Raw genomic sequence first — 26806 nt, forward strand, 5'->3', positions numbered from 1 at the left:
CACCGCGCATGCGCGCTGCGGGGTAGCGGCCATGGCGGCGGGGCCGGGGCCGACGCCGACGGGGTAGAGCTCCGGGGATGTAGTGCGCCCCTCGGGGCCGTTCCCCTGGAACCGCTTCCTGCCGCTCTGGGCGGAATCCGGACGCGCTGCCGCCTTGGGGGCGGAGGCGGTGGCGGGCACGGAAGGGCTGAGAGCCGCAGTTGAAGTAGGAGTCGTTGTACGGAAGGACCTTGAGGCTTCTTGGAGACTGGGGACGCTGAAAGGGACCCTCCTGATGGGAGCCGCGACAGCCCTGCCTGCGCACCCACGGGAAGGGTGGCTCATGTGGTGTGAGTTGCCAAAAAATCGGACAAATGTGAGACCACGTCGCACTGTCTGAGCTGCTGCTGGTCAGACTGCGGGTTTGCCTTGGAAACGGCAGATATTCGAACGCCGGGGCTGCGGGAGTGCCGATGGCTTGATGGAACGAGGGGCCTCCAGGGCACCCCAAAGCTTCACAGCCTCTAGAAACCACTTTGTGTAAGGTCCATAAACTCTGCGTTTTGTAAATGCTCTGTAATTCAGTGGGATACTGTCTTTATAGGACTAAAGAAAGGAGTATAAATACAATTGAATCGTAGGTTATAGCGTACAAAGTGGCCACAAGCAGCCCTGCCACAATCCAAATGCAGGGACAGCTCTGCTCCACACATTTGCCATTGGTAACTGTCCCTCTGAAGGCCCTGGGATTGGGATCTTGTGTCCCTGTAATATCTCTCATTATCTTTATAACCTTACCATTTAAAGCTGTCATTTAGGCCTAATGTGTCTTGCCATACCACACAAGGCAGAGAGATCAGGTTTCCTTTGTAGTTCCTCAAAAGACAGACCCAAGGGAAACCTGACACCAATCCCTCCGTAATGTTTTATTTCCCCATAACAGGAATTCTCTAAGAGTTTTAAAAAAATATATATCGTGCAGATACACGGAGCGTGTCTTCAGCATGCACAACTTTATTTTATAGTTAATGGGTAGAATTACTTTTAAAATGCAGCTTTTTAAAAAACTTTAAATATTTCTCCAAATTTAATACCTGACATGCAAAGACAGAATAGTAATACTCAAAATACATACAAAAATATCGCTTCTTCATTCTACTGGAAAAAGATAAGCACGCCTAGATGCATTACTTATGGATGTTTGAATTAGTACAAAATTGTAGGGAATTCTAGCTTCATTGAAAAATTTTGGTATCCTCCATTTTGATGGATAAAGAAAATTAAGAAGCACACGCCCCCGCCCCACTGAGAAAGCATTTGCCGTCTGCATGTTACCTCTGTGGAACTGTAGGCTTTGTGTGCAATGCTATTTTCAGGAAAAGCTGAATATTTTGTGCCAGTTGAATTAAGAACAAATACCACCACGTGTTGAAGAAATATGCAGGCCAATAATAACTGCATTGCATCATACTTTATCATGATTAGTTCCATCTGAAATGTCATATTTGGAAAGGAAACTGGAAGACTGTTGGATATTTAATTGCTTTTTGTAAATACCTGTATGGACAAGAACTGGAGAAGGTTCAAAAAATAGAAGAAGCCCACATTTCTGTCAGATAAGAATGCATACTCAAACTTCACAGTGCAGATGATGTCCTCTTGAGGAAAATAAATCCACTGCTATCATTTTTTTAATACTATCTTTTTCATAGTATGTGCCCTGCATAAAAATCAGCTGAAAGCTCACTTGTCAGTCCCAGGTAGAATATAAAGTGCAGGTGCACTTTAGAAAAGCAATAGAGCTTCTGAGAAACGCGTCACTGGCTTTGTCCTGTGTGCGCTGGCAGCTGTGCCTGAGATGTGGGTTAATGGAAGCTGGGGCCATGGCCTGACAGGAAAGTTTTGTCAGGAATTGGGCAAAAGCACCAACCTCCTGTGTCAGGCTAGTGAAGGGAAGGGGGGAGAATGAGGAGAGGTAATGCTAAAAGCCCAAATTGTCAAATCCCAGCCTGAGCTTAAGCCTTAGCGTCAATAGAAATTACTGCTTTCGTCTGAGGAGGTGCGGATCAGCCTGATTTGGCAATTAAACACGGGCCTAATTCTCAGCTTGTGGAGATGTCAGTCCCACATCCCAATGGCATATGTATATTTGTATTGCATTTGAAATGGGAAACTTAACTGACTGTCACGAAGGCTGAAGTTTTTGCCTTAATTACAGCATGGAGATGCCAGTCTGGTGGTGTTACGTACTGTGTAAGGTACTGTCCAGGTGAGAGAAAGTTATAGGATTTTTTCCACTGATTTCGATGAAGTTCATTCAGGTCCTTAGGACAGAATAATTTATTTAGTGCTTAGCTTTTCACCTGAGATTTTCCACTAACATTACTTGCAGAAAAAGAACCTCTGTGCAGTGTGATATAGGAACATTTCTCCAATGAAATCAAAGAAGGAGACTTAAATATGTGAACGTACTGAAGCTAATTAGCTGACATTGTGGAACTTAAACGGGTTTTATACCGGGACACTTCTCACACTTTTGTTATTATCTGTTCCCTCACCATTCAGGGTGTTTTTCCATTTAAAAAAATAATGTAGTGCTAAAAAATTTAAGGTAGCAATTTGTTTTCCACCAAAACACATTTCTTCTTCATGAAAAGTGAGAACATTGCTTTCCTGCGTATCTCTTTTATATAGTCCTGAAGTAAGGATTAAAGTTTTGCAGGTCAAATTATTTGTGTTTTGTAAATTATTGCACTTGTGCATTATGGACTGTCAAATGTAAAAGAACAGCAGCAGTTTGATGTAGAATATTAAAAGAAAAATATGCTATATAAAAATATAACTATTAAACTAAAAAACCTCCTATATACCATTTAATTAAAAAGAAAAACCTCTATACTAGGTCGCATTCTGAATTTCTTACTTGCACTCAGTAGCAGCCTGTTCTACAGATTCCATTAGGTACTTGGGGACTAAGGTTTTCCTTAATCTAATCTATGTCACAATCTGCCTCTTGATCAAGGACATGTAACCTAGCCAAAATAGTCTTCTGTGTATACTTCACTGTAGGGACGATCATTAATAGTAGTGCATGATTTGCTACAATGGGATTAGTACAGAACTAATGAGCCCACACTCAAGGGTCTTTTCTATTGAAACTTTTCCTATTTAAAGTTTTATAGGAGTTCAGTGCCATTTACTGTTCATATGACTGTTTCACCTGTCACCTGTTTCAGTTATCTAACAACCTGCAGCAATTTAAGGAATTGCTTGGAAAAAACCAATCACAATGATACATTTCTCAAGCCTTGTCAGCACATATGTTCACGGTAATGTTCTACAATAGCAAAGCCTTGGCAGGCTAGAACTCCTGCTCTCCTGCTAGGCATTGTACAAATACAGAACAAAAGGCTTCCCATCCAAAGATTTTGGTCTCTTCAACTCTCCTGGGCAGACCACATAGCAGCTTTTCATCCTGTACACACTGATAAAATGCTGTAATGTACCTTCTGCCTCACTAGTCCCAAAACCGAGTATGTCTTTCGTAATAGTCTTCTGATTTTTTTTTTATCAATATAACATATCAGAAAGTGCTTGCAGAATCAAGGTCCAGAATATTTCTGGGATAATGTTAGCTAAAATGTGGAGATTTCTAGAGATCTGTATCATTCAGACAAACAATCAGGGTTTTCTTCAAGTGCAAAGATTGGTTTCATTGCAGAAAATGCTTATATAGTACAGGTGCATAAATATTGCTGTGAGTCCACAGGTAAGACAGTTCCAACAGTCCGTCCTCACGAAGCAAGTCTGAGCATAGCCTAGCGAGATGGTTTTCAGAAGGTGGAGAGAAATAGGCCATGGTTAGTTCTGAGTAGGCACAACAAAAGTACAGATAAAGTAACTGTTCTGAGGTAGCTACCCTCTGACTTGTGCACTGGATAATTCAGTCAGGAACCTGCAGGTCTGAAGGTTACCAGTGTTCACCTTCAAAATGTGGCTATAAAGGTGGAGGACAGAAATCTCTCAAAATACTCTTTGACCTTGGCTTGATACTTTTGTGTCTGGCTTCTTCTCTTACTTAACAACAATTAGATAAATATACAAGCAATCCTGTGAATAGAAATGAGAATTCAAGTCTTTTTGGCTTGCCATTCCCAAACACTCTGTTACAGATCATGGTGTTTTTCTAGCTTTTTTAATCCTTCATTCCTTTCTGCACTGTGATTTACAGAGGAGTGGGAAGTGCATCTCCCCATTTTAGTTATAAAGAATAATATTTGGGTATCTTGCAATATGCATACCAACCAAAAAAGGAGGGGGTGAATCAGGAGTACCAAGTGTCAGGTACTGACCAAGCCCTGATGAAGTTTGAGAGGCATTTGCTCAGGGTCTTGGTTTCTTCTCTCACCGATCTGTCTTCCAAGCTGACCTGACTTTTTCCTAAAGGACTTCATGCTATGGTAGAATCTACAATGCGTGGTGATGCTGAGAACCTCTGCCAAGCACAACCCCCTCTTAGCGACTTCCCTCCAGGGACCTCTGTGTCCCACGTGCACAGCAACCTTGCTGCCACATTTTGCTAGAACATGATGGAGAAGCGGGTGACAGTGTGGCTGCACCCCCTTTCTGTTCCTGCTGCTGGAGCAGAGAGGCCAAGCACAGGGCACTACCCCGTTTTAAATCAGGAATTAAGAACAGACTTCTGACTAGTACCACAATAGGAGGGAAACATGATAATTGTGCCTTTACCTACATGGAGTGTTGTAAAACTTCCAAGGTGTTGATATATCAGTAGTTTAATCCGTCTCAGACTATAAAAGGGCATTTAGGCTAATCTCCCAATTTCTGAATAAATGTCTGCTGCCCCAGTATTTTAGCAGTAAGTGCTACTTTATTTTCTGGCAGTATTCTCTAAACGCAAAATATCATGGTATTGCTTTAATGGACTTGCACTGTTGCATGTTAGTTATGTTCAGTACACTGCTTTACTGCAGACTCCTCTCAAAGGTTTGGATTGTGCAAGTACGTGTCTGCTGTGTTAAAAAGGAGGAATGAAGGGGCGAGGTTGACCATAATTTTGGACTCCGGTGCCTCAAGCCTTATGAAGTCTTCTTCCAGGCACCTAACTCATGATTAGATCTGTTTATAAGCCTGTGTAAGGCAAAAGTGGCCCTAAGGAGACAGAAATCAGGAGGTGCTTGTCCACATATCATCTACTATATCTCAAGAAAAACTTCCTCCACTAAGCACTGACATTCAGATACCCAGGCAGTGTATTTATTCATAGAGAAGGAAACTGTTGAGGGCTTAGTTGATCCGCCGTACTTTCACCCCATGACTTAATGCTAAAGGCAAAGGAATAGAGCCAGCAGTATTGCATAAGTAAGAGACACATTCATTTCCAAAGTGCGTACCTCTTCCTGAACATCCAGTTGATCTTCAGGCTGACTTGTTTCTGTGAATTCTATGGGTTCTTTAGACTCCTGCATGAGTGAAATCTTGGCAGAAGGAAATTAAGAAACATGATGAGTTACATGTTGTCTGTATAATTGAAACTGATTTATTACTCTGAAATACCTTAAGACAGATTCCACAGCTTACAGGAGTCTGATGTTTACTGCTCCTTGACAAAGCTGTTGATTTAGTTCAGTTGAGAGGAACTTAAATGCTGAAAAGCTTTTGGTCCTGCCTCTCCTTGTATGACTAGTTATGGCTTTGTAAAAATAATAAAAGCAGAATCTATCTCTAAACTGCTGTATAGCTTTGTCAAAATGTTAATCTATACTGTAAGAAAGTAGTATGCAAAAATTATGAAAAAATAAGGGTCCTGTCCTAGTTATCAGTAATATTAGTTTTAATTACTATTTATTCATAATACTGCAATAGTGATTGCTAGGGAAGGAATTGTGGTGAAAAGACAGGAGACCATTATAAAGCCATTTTCCTAATGTGAGCCCACATCTTTGTATGCTGCAGAGTGTGCTGGTTATCTCAAAAAACAGAGAATACAACTAGGAAATGCAGAGAATGAATGGGAATGAACACTAGTGTGGAAAAGCTTCCATACACACTCACACCAAGTAGGATGGGACTTTTCAGCTTTGACCAGAGATACATGAAATTACTAATAGTGTTGGGAAAAGGAGCAAGGAATGGTTATTCATTGCTACTAGCAATCCTGAAATCCAGCAGGCTTAAAACAAAGCGGAAATATTTGTCATATAACACATTAAAAAATTACAGAACCCATCTCCACAGGGTAGTGTCAAGCTAAAATGTATAAAGGGGTTCCAGAAGCTGTATGATGGACACATTGAAGAAAACTCCATCTGTGACAATTAAGTACAATGGTCCAAATGCAAACTCCAGCTGAGAAAGTTCTTAACCTGTCAGTTGTCAGAAACTAGAAAATGTGTCTTAGGATAAAGTGTTCTCTGTGTGTTCTGTTTCTTGTGTTCTTTTCACTGTTAAGATCCCGGGGTCGCCAGACCCTTCCTTTGATCTAGCAAAATATTCGTGTACTACAGAAGCTGCCCAATTTACTAGACTCTCACTTTTTTGTACTACAGCTCTATGTCTCGTTTCCAAACATGCCATACAGTAATGGAAATTCCAAGAATGAATGCTAGATGGTAGAAGGAAGGGAAACATACTACTGGATATCCTTACCTTCTCAAATATGGGATCCTGCTTGTCACTGTATGTCATTCGATTCCTTATGTAGAGCACAGCATCATGGACAGTCAGGAAGAACATGTCTTTTCTGACAGTATCATCAAAGAAGGCACTCCGTTCCAGTTGAGATATAAGGTTGTCTGAATATGAGAAAGTCATAAAAGGTTAATACAATTTGAAGAAATTTAAGAAATAAATGTCAAAATACATGGTTGCAACTATCAAAAAAAATCAAACGTACAGCCAAATCAAGCTGTCAATCTTAATTTTGCCTTGACTTTTACTTTCCATATTTCCTTTCAACCCCACCATTCTTTGTCTCCCACCACAGCGCATCATGTTTATCAGTGTGATAATTCACATTTTTATTAGAACAAATGCTCCCACAGACACATCTAGAGATTCCTTTTCATCTTCATTTTATTCTTTGCATGAGTGGTATTAGAAATATTTGGATGTTTACCTTGACATGAAGCAAAGTATACTCTCACATCAATTCTCTCAAACTCTCTAATTATCTAAAAAAAGATAAAAGTTCGCAACAAGGACATAAATAAAGTCTGTAAGGAGAAAATACATATATATATATATATATGTCTATATATGTAATATATAGGCACACACACACTTCATTTGTTTCTGAGTGTCTTCATTCCAAATGTTTTATTTATTTATCATAAATAAGGAACTGCTATACATAAAGATTCAGTATGTAGGTACCTGGTTGCTGAAGTGGCCTATATTCAGCTATGTAATTTTACACATACATACACACAAGGTTCTCATTCTGTTCTCATAACATGAATAACCACATCTCTTCAAGTGAGAACCACGTGGGCCTGAGCGAGCTTTATTTCCCCCCATGTATTTCAGTTAGTTAAAAGGGGGAAGGCTGGATTCTACCTCTGTCTCCCTGGTAACAGGCAACTCTTTTATAATAGTGTTTCCAGAGGTGATTGATAATTCCATACTCTTCTGTTCATTGATAAACTAGAGTCTTGGTAATCTAAGATCTGATTTATAGATAGGCTAAGCAGTCCCAGCTCCGAAATAAAGTTAGTGAAAGCAGAAATCTGAACACAAAAAGTATAATAAAAGACTAAAGACTGAACAGTCTTTGTAGCTGGGCACCAAAAAATAATGGAAATACTCTTCACCTCATTTCCCTCTCACTAAACTAGGAATATTAGCTCCTTATTAAGTAGGGTGATGTTTGAGGATGAATTAATGAATATTGATTATGTGCTCTGATATTAGCCACAGAAAACCCTATAAAGAAATGAATTGTTCTTCCTTCATAATGTAAATAATATGGAATTAATAAATAAATACGGTAGTTAAAGCCTCAAAAGTGATGGAAGACAAAATTTTGACTACCTCTGTGTTGAGCGAGCATTATCCTGTGCCCAGATTAAAGCAGGAGGCATGTGGAAAGAAAATATATAGCCAAATATTTCATAACATATGCATACAAGGTGACCACATTTTGCAGTTCTAATTTTAGAGTACTTGACTATGTAACCTTCATATTGTTCTTTTAATGCATTTTTAATTTTTTTCCCCACATAAAATATGCATACACCAATATTCTACCTCTTGCTGTATAAGTTTTGAAGGTATTTTTCAACAGCAGACTTTTAAAAGCTCAGAAATTAACTTCAGCTGACAGCTCTTGGTTTACATACTACTGACTAGTTTCATTTTCATGGAATACCAGAAAAAACCGCCCTTACCGTTTTTATTGATCTCACAGCTACAATGTCCAAGAAGGTTACTGCTCCAAAATCAAAAATGAAACTGTGGATGGGCACCTTGGGGACGTTTACTTTGACTGGGAGTTCTGAGTTCCAGTCCACTTGGATCTCTACTTCTTTGGTGGGAACTTGAAGATCTTCATTGTCTTCAGGTTCCTCATCAGTCGTGAAAGCTTCATTATTAATACCAGGCTCACTGATGATGCCATTCTAATGTGCAGATAATATATTAAATATATCATTTAAACATGGAGAAGGTTTTGGAGTTACAGGAAATACTTCCCTATGATAACTTCTGTTTCAGGAATGAATGAGACTGATACCTGTGACCTGTACCCCCTGCTCCCAACCCCTGGTGACATCGTTAGCATAACTAATGACAAAAGACAAGCAGCCATTCTCTGTGTCCAAGCAGGTCACATATTTGTTCCCTTTCCCCTCATTCTCAGGCCTTGAAGGTCCTGTGGATCAAGTAGAGAAACCAAACAGATTTATTCTTCTCCTTCCTAGCAGCCCCAAGATTCCTGGGTACCAGGCTGGTTATTCCCTTCCTTGTGTCAGCAATACTGTGGCCAGCAGGACCAAGGCAGTGATCAGCACTGTGATCCCTGTACTCAGCACTGATGAGGCCCCACCTCGAATCCTGTGTTCAGTTTTGGGCCCTTCACTACGAGGAAGACATTGAGGGGCTGAAGCGTGTGCATAGGAAGCTGGCTAGTAATAGTATGTACACGTGAAAGAGTCGGCACTTCTACTGCACAGAGACAATGTGAGGTGATGAGGTGTGGAGGTAGGATCACGGAATCTCTTGCTTCCACTCCTATTAACACTATGACTGTCACAGCTGCCTGAATCTGTGGGGTCTCTGGCAACAGGTGTAGTGGTCTCGTAAGTCACCTGCAGGTCCCAGACTTACAGTAATAAGTCACACTTTTCCATCTTTATTTTAAAGATGAGTACAGAGGAACTCGTACTTAAAGGTAAAGTAATAAGCTGTAGCAGTAATCCTTTGGGAAAGAACAGAAAGAAAAAAATCAATTTACCTTAGTAGCTTTTAATTTCCCCTTCTTGATTAGCTTTTGTATCTTCCTCAGTGCTTTGAGCCTCTTGTTATATACCTTGACTGCATCAAACCCCACCTACAGAAAAAGGATCAAAATTATTTAATTTTAGCTAGATTTAATTTTGAGGAAATCTCAAAGACAATTAAGAAGCATCCAAGACAGTCACATATCACTTACTGTGGATTTGAGGCTGCTTTTCAGTCCATCGATGTTAGCATAAAAAATTGGACTTGAAAACCTGAGGATCTTCACACCTTCTGGTTCTATAACCTGTTGCCAAAAATATAAGGTTAAGCAGCAGCAAGCATATTTTGGCTCATGAGAAGCAGTTTAACTATTTTAACAGTTCAGCTACACATCTAATTCAGAAAAAATGGTGTGTCTTTGTGAAGAATTGGTGATTCAGTTTTCAGAAGCTTAGAGCCCAAGCACGCAATATGGATCACCCATCGATATCCAAATGAAGAATTTAATGCTGAAACTTCTTATTTTTGAGAACTCCATTTCCAAATTCAAGTTGTCCACAACATGCAAGGCACAACTTTGTCTTACACTGGTTTGTAGACTGGGAAACAACTCAACAATGACTTACATTTTTGTAGTTCTTGACTTTCTTGTAGATGTCTGTGCCAGGAATGTTTCCAAAGCCACCCCATGAAGGACTAACAGAAGCAAAAGACAGTGAAGGTAAACATCATATTTTGGTATTCACAGAATATAAGGGATTGCTGCATGCAAACTGTCATAGACTCTTGTAGTCTGCTGTCTTCTGCCAAACTACTGGTCTCATTGGAAAAGTGTTGTATCTTTGTTTTGTGTCACTGTGGAAGGGTCTTTTTCCAACTTGTAGTGAATGATGCTTTTTAAAGACAAGGTATTTTGGTCTCAGTCTACTTGCTGCACCATTTTTGTGTAGAACTGAATGAATAACTTGTTGCATTTGTTTCCCAAGCCATAAAAATGTAGTAAGAGCAGGTTAGTTTGGTTTGAATGAAAAACAAAAAAAAGACTCAAAAAAATTAATGTTTTTCATTTCAACTCAACTGAAACAATGCATTTACATTCTTTTCAGATTACTTAAAACTTTTTGTCCAATCCTTTAAATTTTGATTTCAGTCAATAACAAAAGCAAAATATTTTGCAGTCTCCAGACTTATTTTTAACAATTGAAGCAAATTATTTGTAAGTTTGTAAAGCCTCACCTCCCTTCTATAATTTGATTTCACAAATCTAAGTTGAATTTGGAATGTTTTTTGAGACTCTTCAAATTCAATTTTTTATAATCTACTATTCTGTAGGAACTTTTGCAAAGCTTTATTTTTAGGCATCTGCTGACAGTGCAGCTATCCTTTGGCATTGTTAGTGACCGTACTCTCTGGCCTCCAGGCTGAAGGAAAGGATTTATGTTGAATTTTCAGAGAAAAAAAAAAATCAATGAAAAGTAACAAGATGGCCGAAGAATATTCTGCGAAGCCACCTTTTCTCACAATTCCACTACCATTTGTTCATGGAGCAGCAACAAATCAGCCACAAGCACAAAATTTTGTCTTATTCTCATGTGTTCTCTTCCTCTTCTTTCACAGGTGCACACTCAGTCTTGTATAAGCAGTAAGTGAAAAGTTATCGGCATGTGTAACATACCATAGCAGTATTACCTGATAAGCATCACTATAATGATCAATTAATTACAGAAGCCATTCATACATCTTTTTACATTTGATCTGCAATGTTCCTGTCCCTTTCCAGAACTCAGCTATGTAAGTGCATAAATAACATACAGTGAAGTACCACCAGAGTACCCAACATGATATAGAATAAATAGTGATAAAATAATGCAGATTGTATTTTATCAATGTAATTAAATGATAGCACACAATGTTTTGCTCTAAATAATAGATTTCACCCATTTCAAAATCTTTGTAAACCCAAGCAGATTTTCTGCCACAGATCATCTTGCTTTTCAGCATATTGTCTTCCTTTTTCATGGTATAACACTAACAATTATTTCTAATCCTGTGTTACTTACAACTGAACTCTCAGCACAACCGTCAGCAATCCAAACAAAAGGCCAGCAAGTAATCCCAAATCAAGTCCCAGAATGATTGATGCTACACATGTGAAAACCCAGATCATCTGGAGAGGAAATAACAAGTGTAAAGTCTTTTAATTATAAAATACAGCTCCTGGTCATGCTAAAGAACCACTGGGCCAGACACTATGAGTAGCAGAAGAATTTAACTTTGGAGGTGGTCATAGCACACTGGCAATTAGCTGACTTCCATACAAAAGCCTTCCTCCATAATAATTCTACCAATCACTATCTTCTTAGTCATAGTTAGCTTTTTTAGGAAATAAGTTTTTAAACGTAACAACATTTTTCAAGGATCAAGTTAATTTAGTGAAAGCAAAGGGGATGCAGTTAACCATTGCATTTTCTTATTTCTGATGGCAGCAGTCTTTGTTAATCTTCCTTTAGAATTTGGAAATAATTTATTTTCCCAGGATATAAAATACTGTAAGATGCCCCACCTACAGACATACAGAGAGGGAATGGGGCTCCTCTAAGAATCTAAGAATCAGAACTGTTCCAGAGAGGTATTTCATATTAACAGGTTGATGGTACTCTCTAAAGTCTCCACTGAATACTCAGGCAGAACAGTTGAAGTGGGCTCCTCAGCTCCTCTCTACACCGCTGCCCAGGCAGAACACCCAGTGGACCCAATCACACAAAAAGCTGAGTGCTCGCACTTGTCACTGTAGTTTTTTTTTACCTGTAAAGAGGACTAGTAAATTATTGACTAGAAAGTTTCAGATCTACCCTAGGTAAGTTCTGCCCGATGACACACGCTGTAAAATCTGTGCATAGTAAGGACTGCATGGAGAAAATACTTTCCATGCAATCTTTTCCACAGAAAACACAGTGAGAGATGTAAGCAAGCACCCTGACATATGATTATAGTGGTTCTTAAGTCTGCTCATATATCCATTAGCATGACAAATGAAATCCACATTCTAGTTTGGATTAACCTTGCTAGAACAATTAGACATTTTTTGAGGACTACCTGAAATTATTCAAGCAAATACTAATGTGATAACAACATAAATGTATGTATGTAAATTAAGAAAATGTTAGATTTTCTGGCCCATTTAAACTGTGCAAAAGATAAAAGCAGAATGGTAAAGGTGGCAACAGGTTATCTTTATTCTGATTTTCAAGCCATCGCAACAAGATTGCTGTAAACTATGGTAATTGCTATGGAGTCATCACTGCACAGGAATGCCCCAATTGGCACCCTTACTGTGGGACAGATGGAATAGAGAAAATGAGCAAAGAAAACTCTGAAATGGGGAACTTTTAACTGACCTCAGGACACTTGTATTTTAGGGACGCAAATAAAAGTTTTCCAATGTTAACTCTACAAAATTCTGTTTATGTGGTAGTTAAGAGAAACTTGGATGGCATTAAAAGGCAAAAAGAAAAACAGAAAAAAACCCCAACAACATTCAGTAAAAATAAAAAATGAGGTTACTTACAGCATCCACTTTATTCTGTCTCCATAGACGGGGAACATCAAACACTTGCATGAACATCCCTTTCAAGTTAGCAATGACTACAGCTGCCAACACAGACTGGGAAGAATAATGATGAAAACATGTTATTCAGAAGCAAAAATGCATATTAAGATACTGCTCAACGTTATACACTATAAACCAGAGCCTTGTCTGGTGTCAGTCAGCATAGTTTAAACAGGACTATTAATCCTGCCCATGCAAGCTGAGCATTCAGATGGCATTGCTGCAGGTGGCTGTGCTGCAGAGGACAAGCACGGTACCTTTTGTAAGGGCTCTAGCAATTTCCCCAGGGCCACAATCACGATCAGAACAATCCCAGCTGAGATGATACCAGCAACCTGCAAAGAACAGAGTGTTTATAGGAAATGAGCTTATTAAGACTCTGTCTTATGTTTCTAGGATTACAAAGAAAAATGTACAAGTAGTTGCACATCACCTTTCTTTAGGAACAAAGAGACCTGCCAAAATGCTGTTGTGCTTAGGCGTACGTGGGCAATCATTGTACACTTCAGCTAGCACAGAGGGAATTCAATTAAGCAGGTAGCATAAACTACTGCACGCAAGGTAGTAGCTCTTGGTAGGGTTACACTGCATTAACAGATGAAAGCAGAGTCTGTGTGTTGGCCAGAAAAGGGGCTGCTGGATAACCCGAAGTTTTCCACTGTTAAAAGGTGTAAAGCTGTAGTGCTGTAAAATAGAGCAGCACACTCAACATGAGAAAGATGATGAATGGCATATGGCAGGGCTGCTCAGACCAGCACATGGGAGCTTCATTGGCAGCTGTGGGAGCATTTCCTGCCTCATCCTGAATTACCACTGTGACAAACTCAGTCCCTGAACTGGGAATGAAATTCTGGGGAATTAGGTTGGAAGGATTTCTGACCCCTGGTGTAACTCATGCTATGTAAAACCTGATTGCCCTCTTCTGGCAGAGCTACAGAAATGATTCACTGCCAGAGCACAAGCTGCTAGCTAAGATGCCTGTGGCTTTCCATGTGCCAGCAACGCAATCGTTTTAGGGCTATTTTCATCCCATTGTGAGAGCTGTGCCCTATGTAAGATTACATTTACTCATGCACACTACTAGTAAGGAGAGGTCATTACCTGAGTCTTTCCACCAGTACTTTCTTGGACGGCTGTCCGTGAAAGAGCAGTAGTTGCAACAAAACAAGAAAAGGCACCTGCAAAAATGTTGCTGATCCCAAAGGCAAGGAATTCCTGAAAGATAATTGAATAATACTGTAAACACAGATGCCTGAAGACAGTTTTGCAATGGAGAATGACAATAGCTTCTACAGTAGTTTATAAAGTAGGTAGCACAATAATATTGAGAAGATTAGGAGTTACTAGTAGCTGTTAAATGTGTACAAAAGTTCCTCTTGCGCCAGTGTGACTACCTCTGTTTGGAAATCAATACAATGAAGTTGGTACACTCTCCCTGACATGGGCATACTCATCTCAGTATAAAGACATTTAAAGCTTATTTCCATCAATGTTATCAAACCTAACATTTCTAACAATTACACTGGTATAACTGCATCAACAAATGGAACTAGTATAAATTTAACTCCCAAGTATCATCAGCTAAACAAATTTTAATCAGTACAACAGTCTGAGTTTAGACAAGCCTCTAACTAATGCAAAGCATTGTATGATTAGTAGAACTAATCAGGAACTTCGCAATAAAACACAGTTTCACTGAAAACTTCTAGTTTGTTGAGCCAGATTTTTTTCACTCTCAACATCCCAATGAACTCACGCTGAGTCCCAGGCAGCGTTCTCATAGATTTGCCCCAGGGTCACAGATGCTGGCGCCTACTGATGCTGCTTGTTCTGCTCAAGTGACAAGGACCCTGGGAGCTTTATGTCCTGGGATCTGGGCCATTCCTCTGCTGGGAAATTAGGCATTTGGGAGCTGCCTGCAACCCCATATAATTGACAGAAACATTGTTTTCACCAAGCTGACACAGTCACAAGGGCTTTTCACTCACTGCAAATTATTTAAGATATAATTTGAGATCTTATTTTTACTCCCTCCTGTCTTTTCTCCAGAATGGAATTTCTTGTAAGCTTTTCATTAAGCTCCAACTACAAGAACAGGATTTTAAATTAATATTCTTTAACAGAATAGACCTAGATGATTTGTGTCTATTCCTGTGTAACAGCTGTGGTCTGCAAGAAAATACTGGAGGAATAGTTCCTGGTGTTCTTAGGTTCTTCAAAATTATTTTACTACCTGCTTTTATGATGGTGTTTTAACTTCTCCAGTTCAAGTAAACTATGTGCCCATCACTCATGGCTGCATTTAACCTTTGCTATGTGTAAAATTCATAGCATAGGATTGAAAGGAAGGCACTTCGCTTTTATAGACAGTAATTCTACTACTACAATATTTAATCAGTATCTTTGAAGCACATCAGTGCTGGCAGAACAGCGTATTCAACAAAAGAATGGCATAAACAGCACTTCCAGGAATATGTATTATTTATTTAGGTTTATTATACTGAAAGTCAATGCATGTTAGGCAACTTTAAGTCAAAGTGTTACCAGATATGAACTTTGACTACTGTAAAATGATCAGCATGTTCAGAAGTATAGTTTTGTTACATACTGCAAAATAGTGTTTCCAAAATCAAACTTTATGTAACACATTAATATTAAAATAAAGGACTCATTAAACAAAGTCCTCAGCTTATCTATTTATTGTAGCAAGTGTATTTTCTCATGTGTTCAAAGGATGACATTCAAAATTAGCATAGATACAGGACAAGGAAGCTTTCCAGCATTTTTCTCCCACACCCATGGGGAAGACACAGAACCCCTGGGGAGGGCACCGAACAGCAGCAGGAGTCCTTTAAGAGCTTGTTGATGTTCCACTCATGGAACATTCTAGCTCTGTGCCTTTAGACACCAATGGTTAAAACAATTCAGCCATTTGGTGCAGACAGGTATTCAAGTATGTTGATACGCTGGTAGACATTCACTTTTGTGAAGCTGCAGGACATAGCTATACAGCTGCAAGTATATTTGTATTGGTGCAACTGGTATCATGCTGAGAAGTACAATAAATTATTCTGTAGGAATAAAATCGTGCCTTAACTGAAAAGTTCAGCTGATACAAATCCTGCATGTAGACTAAGCCTAAATAAAGCTGTCTGGAGCAGCTGCTTAGCCTGACATTGCCTTCCCCCTGGGTCCCCAGCAACACACCTCCAAATATGCCTCACAAGTAGAAATGGAAAGCAAGTTGCTAAAGCTGGCCACATCAACTCGACATCACCAGACAATTCCCCTATAAGTGCTTAGCTTTAATTACCTTCTCAGGGCTACTGCAGTCACTAAAGCAATACAGAAGGAATTAACTAGTATGACAAGCCCATGCTGAAGATAGAGCACATCTCTATGTGGTAAATTTTTCAGGTAATATATGGACTTTTCAGTCTTCTTTTTTTCAATAGTTGAAAGAATTTTTCCTGTCAAACTTCAACTTTAGTCTGAAATAGTTGTATGAATGTTTCTTTCACTTGGCTGCATAAGTCAACATGAAACAGAATTTACATTCACGATGTTTCTAAATTATTTCAGCTGTACATACCTGGTTTCCATTAATAGCATAATCATACTTGGTTGCATATACTTGCCCCACGGATACAGCAATAGCATAAGCAACAATAGCAATGGAAAAGGAGGATGCTATCATCTGGGAAAACAGGCTGACATCTGGAGCTTCAGGAGGCAAAAATCTAGCATTTAGAAAATACATTCATGTTATCAACTTGGGTCAAATTCTGTTCTTACTACAACTGTCAAGGAGTTTGAGGTGGAGGCATACAGGTTGCTTATAATATGAAGTGTAATGTTTCAAGTTAATAAAAAGGTGGAAACAGCCCATTGACATACAGAACACGCTTATCTAGCTCACCATAGCCCAAATCCTGATGCTATTAGTCAGCAACAAAGCTCCCATTGTTCTCAGCATGACTGAGATTTGGCCTTATGATAGCAAAGTGAAAAAGTACATTTTTTGGAGCATTGAATAAAGGATGTATTGAATATTATGACAAATTACATAAATATGTTAATGACACTTCATACTATTGTTAACATACATCTTCAGAAGATCTCAAAAACATTTAATCCCCTACTGTGTTTCCACAAATTTTAATTAATCAAGGCCTGAATACCAAATGGAATGTGAAGGTTACTACTGTGAAGTGTTCTGAATCTTTCAAGTGAAAGTGTCTGCCAGTGTAATCCCGAACATCCTTCCTCCTGCGACCGTGGAAGTGACAAGACTGATTGGGATAACAATAGTGGCTTGAATATGAACCACAGTGGGATAACTCAGGTCTACAAGAATTAAATCTATGCAGAATTTCATTATTAAAAATTCATTAATTTCTTTTTTTTAGATTTTCCATAGTCATGTATTTACTTTATGAGCATGAAGCAATTAATTCAGCATGACATTCCTATGCCCATTTTACAGATGATGGAAATCTAGGCAACACATTTAGGTGGCATAGTGGACAGAGTAAGTAAAACTTAGAGTTACAGAGAAGTAAAACTCAGGAAATCTCCAGCTCTAACTTTTAAACTCAGGTTACAGCTCTCAATATCTCTTTCATGTCTTTTCACTTACCACTGTCATTTTTAGCCAAAAAATACCTATTTCCCAGAAAACAAAAGCACTCACCCGCTTGGAACGCTTCCAACAATGCCTGCATTGTATTTGCCTTCCAAGTCAGCAGCATATGAAATGCCAGTGGCTATTATTGTCTGTAACAAAGAAAACAACAGTTTTAATACTAAAAAAGTATTCTTGTCTTCCTGTAGCTAGCACCATCTATTTTATCTGTTATCAGGTTTTTGTTATGCTCCGTTGCTTACCACAATAACTTCTATTGGTATAGGTATACGTATCTTGTGTTTGAATCGATCATTTATCTCTTTAACTACCACGCAGACAACAATAGTGATGAGTCCAGCAATAAGATCTGCAATGTTGGTGGTACCAATTCTTTGAAATATTTCAATAAGAGTCTGAAAAATAAAAATGACAAAATGAAACATGCCTATGATCACTTGAAGGATGTGAAAATACTCATGAGAAGATCCAGACGCATGGGGTTTTGGAGGAAGCTGAGTTACTTCCTTGTCCAGGCCTGGAGGAGCATGACGATAATGTACTGTCAAGGTGCTGCAGAATCTGTGCATGGATTTAACGGTGAATTTAACTGAAAAAGCCCCTAACTGCAAGAATTGTCCACATAGGGGACTTCTGCTTCCTGATTTTTAGGAAATCAGTACTAAGTAAGAGGAGATAAACCCCTACCTGTGTATTACCTCTACCTGTTATTGGAGCAAAGAACAGAAGATCTATAGCTGTTCCACTTTGTCTGAGTAGCAAGAGACATCCTCATTTTTCTGTTCAAAAGACAGCTAGCAGACCCATCGGCAAGACTCTGGTTCACTATATGCCCAGTACATATGGTCTGTAGATTACATTTTCCTATTTCCAGAGAATGTGTATGAACACATGGGTTCTGCCAGGCTGTGGAGAATCCCACGCTTAAGAAAAGCAGTCACTAAAGCTCACCTGATGGTACATTAACCCTCCCAGCAGAAGTCAGTCCTCTCCTCAGCCGGAGGGCTCACAACTGCAATAGGCAGCTCCCTCCTCTACCCTTGCTACGCCCTTGCCCTATTATTTATTGCAAACAAGTGTACAGAGAAAACATGAAGGGATGATTACAGAACAGCTTCAAATACTCCTCTGTCCTCCTAGGCATCGTGATAATCCTCACTTGTCTCCTGTCTCCAAGAAAATGTAATTATTCCATACATAGTGAAGCAGCTTTAGCAAAACGATCTAGTAGAAAAGAGGTTAGAAAGAGACTCCTTGCATTCTGGTTAGCTCCCACATACCGACCTGTCAGTTTAAAGGCAAGGGGAGGGTTGCAGCAGCACTAGTACCATTCCAAAAAGACTCTGGTTTTGAAATAAAACATCTAAGTGCTGAATCAGCTCTGGTTTCTAAGCTAAAGCAGCAGCCTTCCTGAATGTCTGAACAAGACGCCTTTCCCCGGGTGACTGAAGGTGTTCCTTGCCCATCATTCTGCTCACACCAGAGCCCGTGCTCACTGCCCATCTCTCACATCACCCCGCTTCGCAGGGGAACAATAACTTCCTAACTTGAGGGGGTGAATTCTGCTCATGTTGGATGCTTAGTGTTGCAGTTTGTTGAACACCACTCCTGAAGCAAGTCCAAAACTTGCTGAAGCTGACGCAGCAAGTCACTGGTTGAGCAGACCAGAAATCACAATTTCTTTGCTCTACACGCATCTGCAAACACATTGACTTGGCTCACCTGTAAGAACACAGAAGCTTTGAGCTTAAACGTAAAACGTCAGCATTCCACTCAGGCTTGCAGGAGCTGGAAGAACCTTGTAATTCCTTTTCAAAAATACCTTCTACTAAATGTATCACATTTACGTAAACATAAAAAATAGAGAGAGAAAAACCTGCTGCATTAATGACCTACCATGTCTGCTCTAAGGTCTATTACATAGTAATTTGTCTCATTTAATTTTCCGTGTTCTGAAGTAAAGAGTTTTCACTAATTCTGAAAAGGCTCTTAATACCTTTTTTTTTTTTTCCAAAGAGTTCACCAGATTTTTTTTCCTAAAATTTGCTTTGTTGTTTGTAGTTATATTCATCCTATTTTTGCTAATTTAGATGTCTAATGTATTTTCACTAACCTGGTTGCCTGAACTGGTACGTAAAATCCGTAAATACATTTTTTTGTCTAGAACAGCCTCTTTTAGAAATCTGTTTTTCCAATGTGAAGTGCTACCTAAGACCTAAAACACTATGAACCTGAATAGTTTCTTGCTGGAGTCAGTGACAAAACTCTCAATAATTTTCCCGGGGAAGGAGACTATTCCATAATATGAGACCTGTAGGAATTCAGTATTTCTGTAATGCAGCCAAGACATTTCTCCATTTGATCATTTTGTCTAAGATCAACAAATGGAGTTGTGACAGCAACATGTAGCCTCACCTTAGCTAACCAGTAGGTACCTGGCGGCAGGGTGGGAATCCACATCCTTCTTTAGGTATTCACAAGAATGGCTACAGTGTGGTACGGAGAATGATGCCCTTTACCAGAATAACCTGCTGGTTTAAGAGTAAAGAGGCTTGGGATCGGTCAGTTTTGGGAGATGACCTGACAGCATTAAGAAATGATGAAACACCCTTCACAATAAGACAAAAAACAAGGGGTGGGATGGAAAGTAGTCTCCAGAAGAGACAACCTAGAGAAGAAAAACTGTTTTGCTGGATAATTATGTTTAAATTTTATATGAAAAACTGCTCTGCCTGAAATTCAATATAGCAATTAGACTTTCAGCATCTGGGGAACCAAGAAAGCAGCTACTTAGAGCCCAACAGCTGTAAAAGGACTGCTGCAGATCTTTGTGAGAGTGAGAACTAAATGAATGCCCTATACTTACCACCATATATATGAACCATTCCTGTAAGAAACGGAAGCAGAAGATAAACAATTATATAAAAATTCTTGCGTAAAACCAAAACGGATGAGAAGGGCGTACTTACATATATTATGGAAAGGACACCGTTATAGTTTGCAGTCGAAACGTTTAGGAGTATTTTCAGTTGTGACACGAGCACTTGAAAAGCAGCTGCAGTTGTGAATCCCCCAACTAGTGGATCTGCAAGGTACCTCACAATGAAACCAATCCGAAGGACTCCAAATGCTACCTGGAAAAGTCATGAAGAATAACAGCTCGCTAAACAACGAGAAGGTACAATTTTATTTGGTGATTTCTTATGCTTTGTTATTTTCTCTTGGTTGATACAGAGTCTTAGGACCATCTTCCCCCATTTCAGCTTAGTGCAGCTTAAGATCATGCCATTCAAGGGAATAAAGGAGACCTGATGAAATATGTGATAGGATGCTCCAGGATATGCACCATTAGCACTTGGTTTTGTGCAGGTCTCTTGGTCTGCAATCACAGGGCTATTCTTCAGCTGTCTGTGCTCCCAGTCATGCTGCCACAGACTCTGCCCAGGATAAGAAGAATAATCCCCCCAAAACTCTTCAGAGTTTGAGATTACTTTCCTTCATTTTTGTGTTTTGCTACAGGAAATTGTCTTACTGCCCTAGTAGGTATTTCCATGCTGTATGTTTTCCCATTAAAATCAAATCAATATCAACCTCATGTCTTCAATCCCACTATTTTACCTGTAAAATTCCAACCAGAAATGTGAGAGTACTAGCAATCAGCACTCTCTGTGCATCTCTGGCTGTAGTGTCTATCAGTGTCTCAGTACCATTAGTCCCTGTAGCATTACTGCCATCTATGAGAAAATTATCATCAGGGGCCATGCTCAATACAACAGATCCCACCATCAAACTGACTACAGGGAATGGACCTGTAATGACAAACAGAACACACTGCAGTTTAATACACATTGAAAAGAAGCATTTATCAGACAAGACAAGCAAACTCTAAATCAGAAAATCCATTTAATATTTTAACTGGGGTACAGAAGTATTAGAGTGTTAGGGGGGCAGGAGCCACAGGCACTGCAAACATGACACAAAGACACAATTCCTTCCGTAAATAATTTATATTGTACATGCAGGTGCAGTTTTATGCTTTGCCAATTTAGGGCTGTACCAAGGCCAAAAGGGGCAACATGTTCCAACCATCTCCCTTGTATCAGTACCACAGTACCAAAGCCAGACAAAACACATCACTGATCCAGCTGAAAGCAACATTTATTTAAATTTCATTTGTGGGGTTTTGTTTTGTTTTGTGTGTTGTTTTTGGTTGGTTGGGGGCCAGGGAGGGTGGTGTGGGGGTTTTTGCTGTTGTGGTGGTGTTTGGGGTTTTGTGGGTTTTTTGTTTGTTTTTGGGGTTTTATTTTGTTTTTTTTTGGGGGGGTTGGGTTTGGTTGTTTTTTTGGTCACAGTTTTCAGCTGATCCAGGTTACCATATAGCTGCACAGTAAGGAATCCCACCACCGTGTTGGTGGCAGGAACATGCACCAGGGGTAGGACCACATCTTTTGGCAGTAGTGTGGTACTACATTGGCTAAAGATGACTGAAACTATACTTTGGGCAAGATACAGAGAGAGTCAGTGGTCATCGTGTCAGCAACACACAATCTAAAAGCAATCACCTTTGTTGCGGTTATTTACTAAAATTATGCAGAGAAGGAAAATGTTCTTAAATGTCTTAAAGAAGGATAAGTTAATTTTACAGATACCTTAGAGGATATTTAATGAGTAAGAGTATTAGAGAAAGCATGAAAAGGAGTGTTTGATAATCTAGAAAGTACGAATGTCAACATGAATAGAGGTGACAGCTCAGACCTGGATAGCGAATCTGAGCTGATAGGTAGGGTAGGAAGAAGCTAACAAAGTGGAGGGAACACACAGAAGTATTCAATGCAGCAGAGGAGAAAGCTGATGAAAAAGCTTAATATCATGCAAAAGCTTTGGGAAGGGAGAACAATCTATTCTTACTAAATATGAACAAAGACAGACTGTATTTTGTTAGAATTAAAAAAAGAAACTTCAGCGATCAAGCTGTAACATGAATTTTAAATGTGAGAACTGACAGGAGATAAATCCCATATTTTAAAGAAAGTATTCAGAAAGAAAGAACAAGGTTTACCCATAGCCTTGATGTGAGGACCTAGAGCGAGGCTGGAGCAGACACACAGGTTCTGGGTCTCCGTGACAGGCAAGAAGATGATATTATCCACAGTGATCAAAAAAGGATGCAGCAAGGAAGGCTTGTAGAGAAGACTAAGAGTTCTGTTTTAGCCATCTTGAGCTTTAGCTGATAGACAAAACGTCTGTTCATACTGCCTACTGAGGCCTTGATCTAGTAATTTCTTGCAAAGAGTGTAGCCAAAGACAAAATTTAAACTTCAGCATAAATGCAAGCAAAAAGCATGCGTGCGCACAACTGAAGTTAGCTGTTATGCACAACTACCTGTACAGAGAAGAAATAAGCATTAAGTCCCCCAAACCCATGAATATTAATATTCAGCAAAACCAGTTTGGTTCAGAAAGTAGCTATTTTGTATGAAACACAAATGTTTACAGTAAGAATTAACATTTTGTAATATATCATTCACTGTAACTTGAACATATGCAGTTACCAACTGAGATGTGCCTTGATGTTCCCAGGAAAAAGTATGTCAGGATGGGAAAAAAAGCAGAATAGAGACCATATTCAACAGGCACGTAAGCCAGCAAAGCATATGCCAAACCTGAAATGACAGATCATCAAAATGTCAGATTCAAAATCTCTGGATACACCACTCTCTTGTCTAGAGTGGACTTTCAGAAAGATTTACTCCATTTGACCAGATACAATTTAGTATGTGTTTTGTCTATAAATCAGTTGCGGGCACATATGTAAATATCAATGACTGTAAATTATTGTATATCCCACAATGATAGCTGGATGAGTAAGTCCCGAGAGATGTTCCTATATGTCTACAGCGAGCACAAAACATAGGCTGAAAAAAGTTTAAGTGGGGGAAGAGTGACCAGTCCACCCCTTGAGATAAAAGAGGGATGTGTGAAGTGTTCCAGTCACAGACAGAAATTTCAAGCAGACTTTAAATTACTGAAGTACAAATACGCTTCAGTTATGTTCAGCCCTCTGAAAAATCAGGCTTTTTTTTTTTTTCAGTACCAGCTTATGAACTTAAAACCCAAAAGTAAATCACGCAAATTTGAGTTTTGATTCTTAACATCCTCTTCCCTTGTATACCTGTTCAAGCCATCAAATCCAACAAAGAAACATACAAACAAAAGTGCTCAGTGTCATAACCCAGTTAGCTCCCACTGCAGGGGCTAATATTCTGTGGTATTGATCTTCAAAGATACCACAGAAACCTTTCAGAGGTCAAAACGATTGAAGTCCCGGTCATACTGCTGTGACTGGTGGGAGGGCTGCAAGCAACACACGCAGTTGCGGGGAGTTAGGGACTGCAGGGACTTCAAGATCCCAGAAACCTCTTTTTTGGCAAACATTTTGGTCAATTTTCCCTCCATCACATGATTTAAAATTTCAGATTTTTTTAAAATTACAGCTAGATTTAGATTTGAACTAATGTCGTTGTTTTATCTTTGTTTGTTTTAATACATAGGTGGGAGACCAAACAATATATTTCAGAAACCAACTTTACAATTGGAATCTAATTGTGAGAAAATCAGGTCCCACTGTAAAAAAAAAAAAAAAAAAAAGGAGGGGGTTAGAGTAAGAGCATAAGAGCTGTTGAAAGTTATAGGAAAAGCCCATCTAGCTGACTTCATTTTTAAAAGGCAGGGGAATCCTGTAACTGTGGCACTACCTTCGGCAGCGATTCTCCAGCTCTGACACAGACTCTCCGCTGGGCTGTGGACGAATCACTTGGTTATTCCTCAGGCAACTGTTTGCCTGGGGCAGAAGTTTGTAATGCTTTTTTTTCAGCCAGTCTGAGCCTCCCTAGCACCTCCAAGGGAACAGACAGCGGGGAATACTTGTGGCTAATTAGGAATGCACCAACTGCTTTCTTCATTCTGCATGTGTGCCATTGTCCCCTTGTGCAAACACTTAATTTTCATTGAGAGAAAATGTGGGGTTGACACAGCTAATCTCCCCCAGCCCTGAAAAATTCTGAAAATAGTGTGAGAATGCTATTGAGATGAAAGAAATGAATGTGCTGGATCGCACTCAGGGTTATAGCTCATCCTGTCTTTGAAAGAGGACCTCAGCAGCTGCCTCAGGCAGAAGGTTCTGCCCTTTAAGTCTTCCTTAACTAGCTTATTTTAATGATTTTCTGCTTATTTTTGCCACTTTTCTATTTGTTCGTCTACTGAATGCTTTCCTAGTACATGAAATAAGGAAATAAGGAAAACTTAATATTGCAAGCCACGTACTCTAAGTATCAATCAAGTTTATAATTTTTTAAAATGTGGATGCTCCACCATCTCCTTCAGGTTGTTTTCTGCAGATACCTGAACAATCTCATGGGGCAAATTTTAAAGGAGGGTAGATATCAAGTTTGCATTACTTTGGGGCAATAACTAGATTTTTGTAGGCAGCTTCAGAAGAGCTATAGGCTTAGATAACCAAGAAAGAGAAACAAGACCACATTACATTTCTGAGCTATTGCAATGTATTTACAATTTTAACTATCAAAATTAATATTGTCTGAGTAAAACGCTCAAAAAAAAAAAGTTAAATATATCTTTATAGCATATCAAAGGAAATTTAAATCTTCTAGCCAAGCAGAGAAAAAAAAATACATTAAATCCATCAATTATTTATCAAAAAATAATACCTAATATCTAGTATTAAATAACAAGTCTCAGATTTGTAATTCCACCTGCATAACATCCCTGTGTTCAGCTGCCTCCCTCACAGAAACCTCCTGAGAGCCGACGTGCCCAGCTTTACCTTGCAAGGTGGCGACAAGGCCGGTGCTGACCCCCGAGATGATGTCATTGATCAGCCACTCTTTCACCCGGTAGCTGGGCAGCCACTCCAGGATGGGCAGGAAGGATTTGGTGATATGAAAGGCCCTTTTTCTTGAACATCTGCGAGGAAAAAAGTGGTAAACGTACCCCGCGGGGCAGCAACTGGAAAGCCCTCACCAAGCCGCAGCGGACAGAAGCCGGGGCAATGCACATTTGGGCAGGCAGAGGTTGGCACGGTCACGGCTTCCAGACGGGGATGGGGCAGGTACTGGTGACAAAAGTGCCGTCCGCTGAAAGAAGCGCCTTCGATGTGAAGGGGCGCAAAGACCGATCTATCGACAGATCGGCGTTGTGCGGGCCACTTCATCCCTCGGCGGGTGGAGTTTATCGGCGCCCGGGCAGCGCGTCCCCCGGCGCCCGCCACCTGTGCTCTCCTCACCGCCCCCCGCGCCCCGCGCAGCCCCGGGCGCCGCCACGCACCTGCAGGCCGCCTGCGCCCGCTCGCGGAGCGTGGGGGGCGGCGGCGGCCGCCGCTCGTTCTCCTCCTGGAAGCCCGCTTCGCTGTAGATGGGCCGCGCCACCACGTAGTGGCTGAGCTCCGCCAGCGGCTCCTCCGGCCGCTCGCCCGCTGCCATGGCCCCGCCTGAGGCGGAGGGCAGGGAGCAGCGCCCGCGGCACCCCCTGGCGGCCCGACACCCCCTGGCGGCCCAGCCACCACCACCGGCCCCGACCGCCTCCCGTCAGGCAGGGCAGGGCAGGGCGCGGCCCGGCCCGCGACGCAGCGCTGTCCGCGTCCTGAAGCTGCGGCTCCGCCGGGGCCGCCGACGGCTCTACCTGCGCCCGCTCTCCGGCGTGGGGCAGGGCGAGCCGGCCCCGCCGCAGCGGCATTTATACGGCCGGCAGCTTTATTTACGGGGAAACAGACAGACCTGGCCCCGGGCTGGCCCGAGCGACGCCTCCGTCCGCCCTCCGGCCCCGGTGGCCCCCTCGCAAGCCCTGCCCCGGGCCGGCACTCCCCGGAGCGACCCTCCCAGCCCCGCGGCGGCCGCCACCCCCGCCCCATCCTCTCCCGTTCCCTCGGGGCCGGGGGCTGCATTCCACAGCCGGGAATGGCCGCCCGGACAGCGCGGGCTGAGGGGCGTTGTTCTGGGAACGGGCCCGGGCGCGGAGCGGGGCTCTCTGCACGCACACCAGCCCCGCGGCAGGTGGATGGTCCCGTCTCCCTTCAGCAGCTGCCCCGAGAAGCCATC

At 40.8% G+C, this 26806-nt stretch overlaps 1 protein-coding gene across 1 annotated transcript; it reads right to left on the reverse strand.

The window, feature by feature from the left end:
* Positions 1–1012: 1012 nt before the first annotated feature.
* SLC26A4 (solute carrier family 26 member 4) lies at positions 1013–26211 on the reverse strand. Its single transcript, XM_065848032.2, has 20 exons — positions 26037–26211; positions 25537–25676; positions 23246–23356; positions 21312–21502; positions 20663–20827; positions 17936–18088; positions 17742–17824; positions 16641–16788; positions 14150–14263; positions 13306–13383; positions 13007–13102; positions 11499–11605; positions 10065–10134; positions 9650–9742; positions 9452–9547; positions 8388–8618; positions 7118–7172; positions 6649–6794; positions 5394–5477; positions 1013–3797 (listed from the first exon to the last, which is right to left on the reverse strand). Exons 1-20 carry the CDS (start codon positions 26189–26191, stop codon positions 3774–3776), a joined length of 2340 nt encoding a protein of 779 aa, XP_065704104.1. The 5' UTR covers positions 26192–26211; the 3' UTR covers positions 1013–3773.
* Between the last annotated feature and the right edge of the window lie 595 nt (positions 26212–26806).

Source organism: Patagioenas fasciata, chromosome 1 (assembly GCF_037038585.1).
Source record: "Patagioenas fasciata isolate bPatFas1 chromosome 1, bPatFas1.hap1, whole genome shotgun sequence".
Classification (NCBI taxonomy): Eukaryota; Metazoa; Chordata; class Aves; order Columbiformes; family Columbidae; genus Patagioenas; species Patagioenas fasciata.

Coding starts and splice junctions, on each gene's coding strand:
- SLC26A4 (XM_065848032.2), bottom strand. CDS start 26,191: ATGGCAGCGGGCGAGCGGCCGGAGGAGCCGCTGGCGGAGCTCAGCCAC. Junction 21,503..23,245: donor ATCAAGGCACATCTCAGTTG/GTAACTGCATAT, acceptor TTGTCATTACAG/GTCCATTCCCTGTAGTCAGT. Junction 13,384..14,149: donor GTACTGGTGGAAAGACTCAG/GTAATGACCTCT, acceptor TGTTCTTTGCAG/GTTGCTGGTATCATCTCAGC.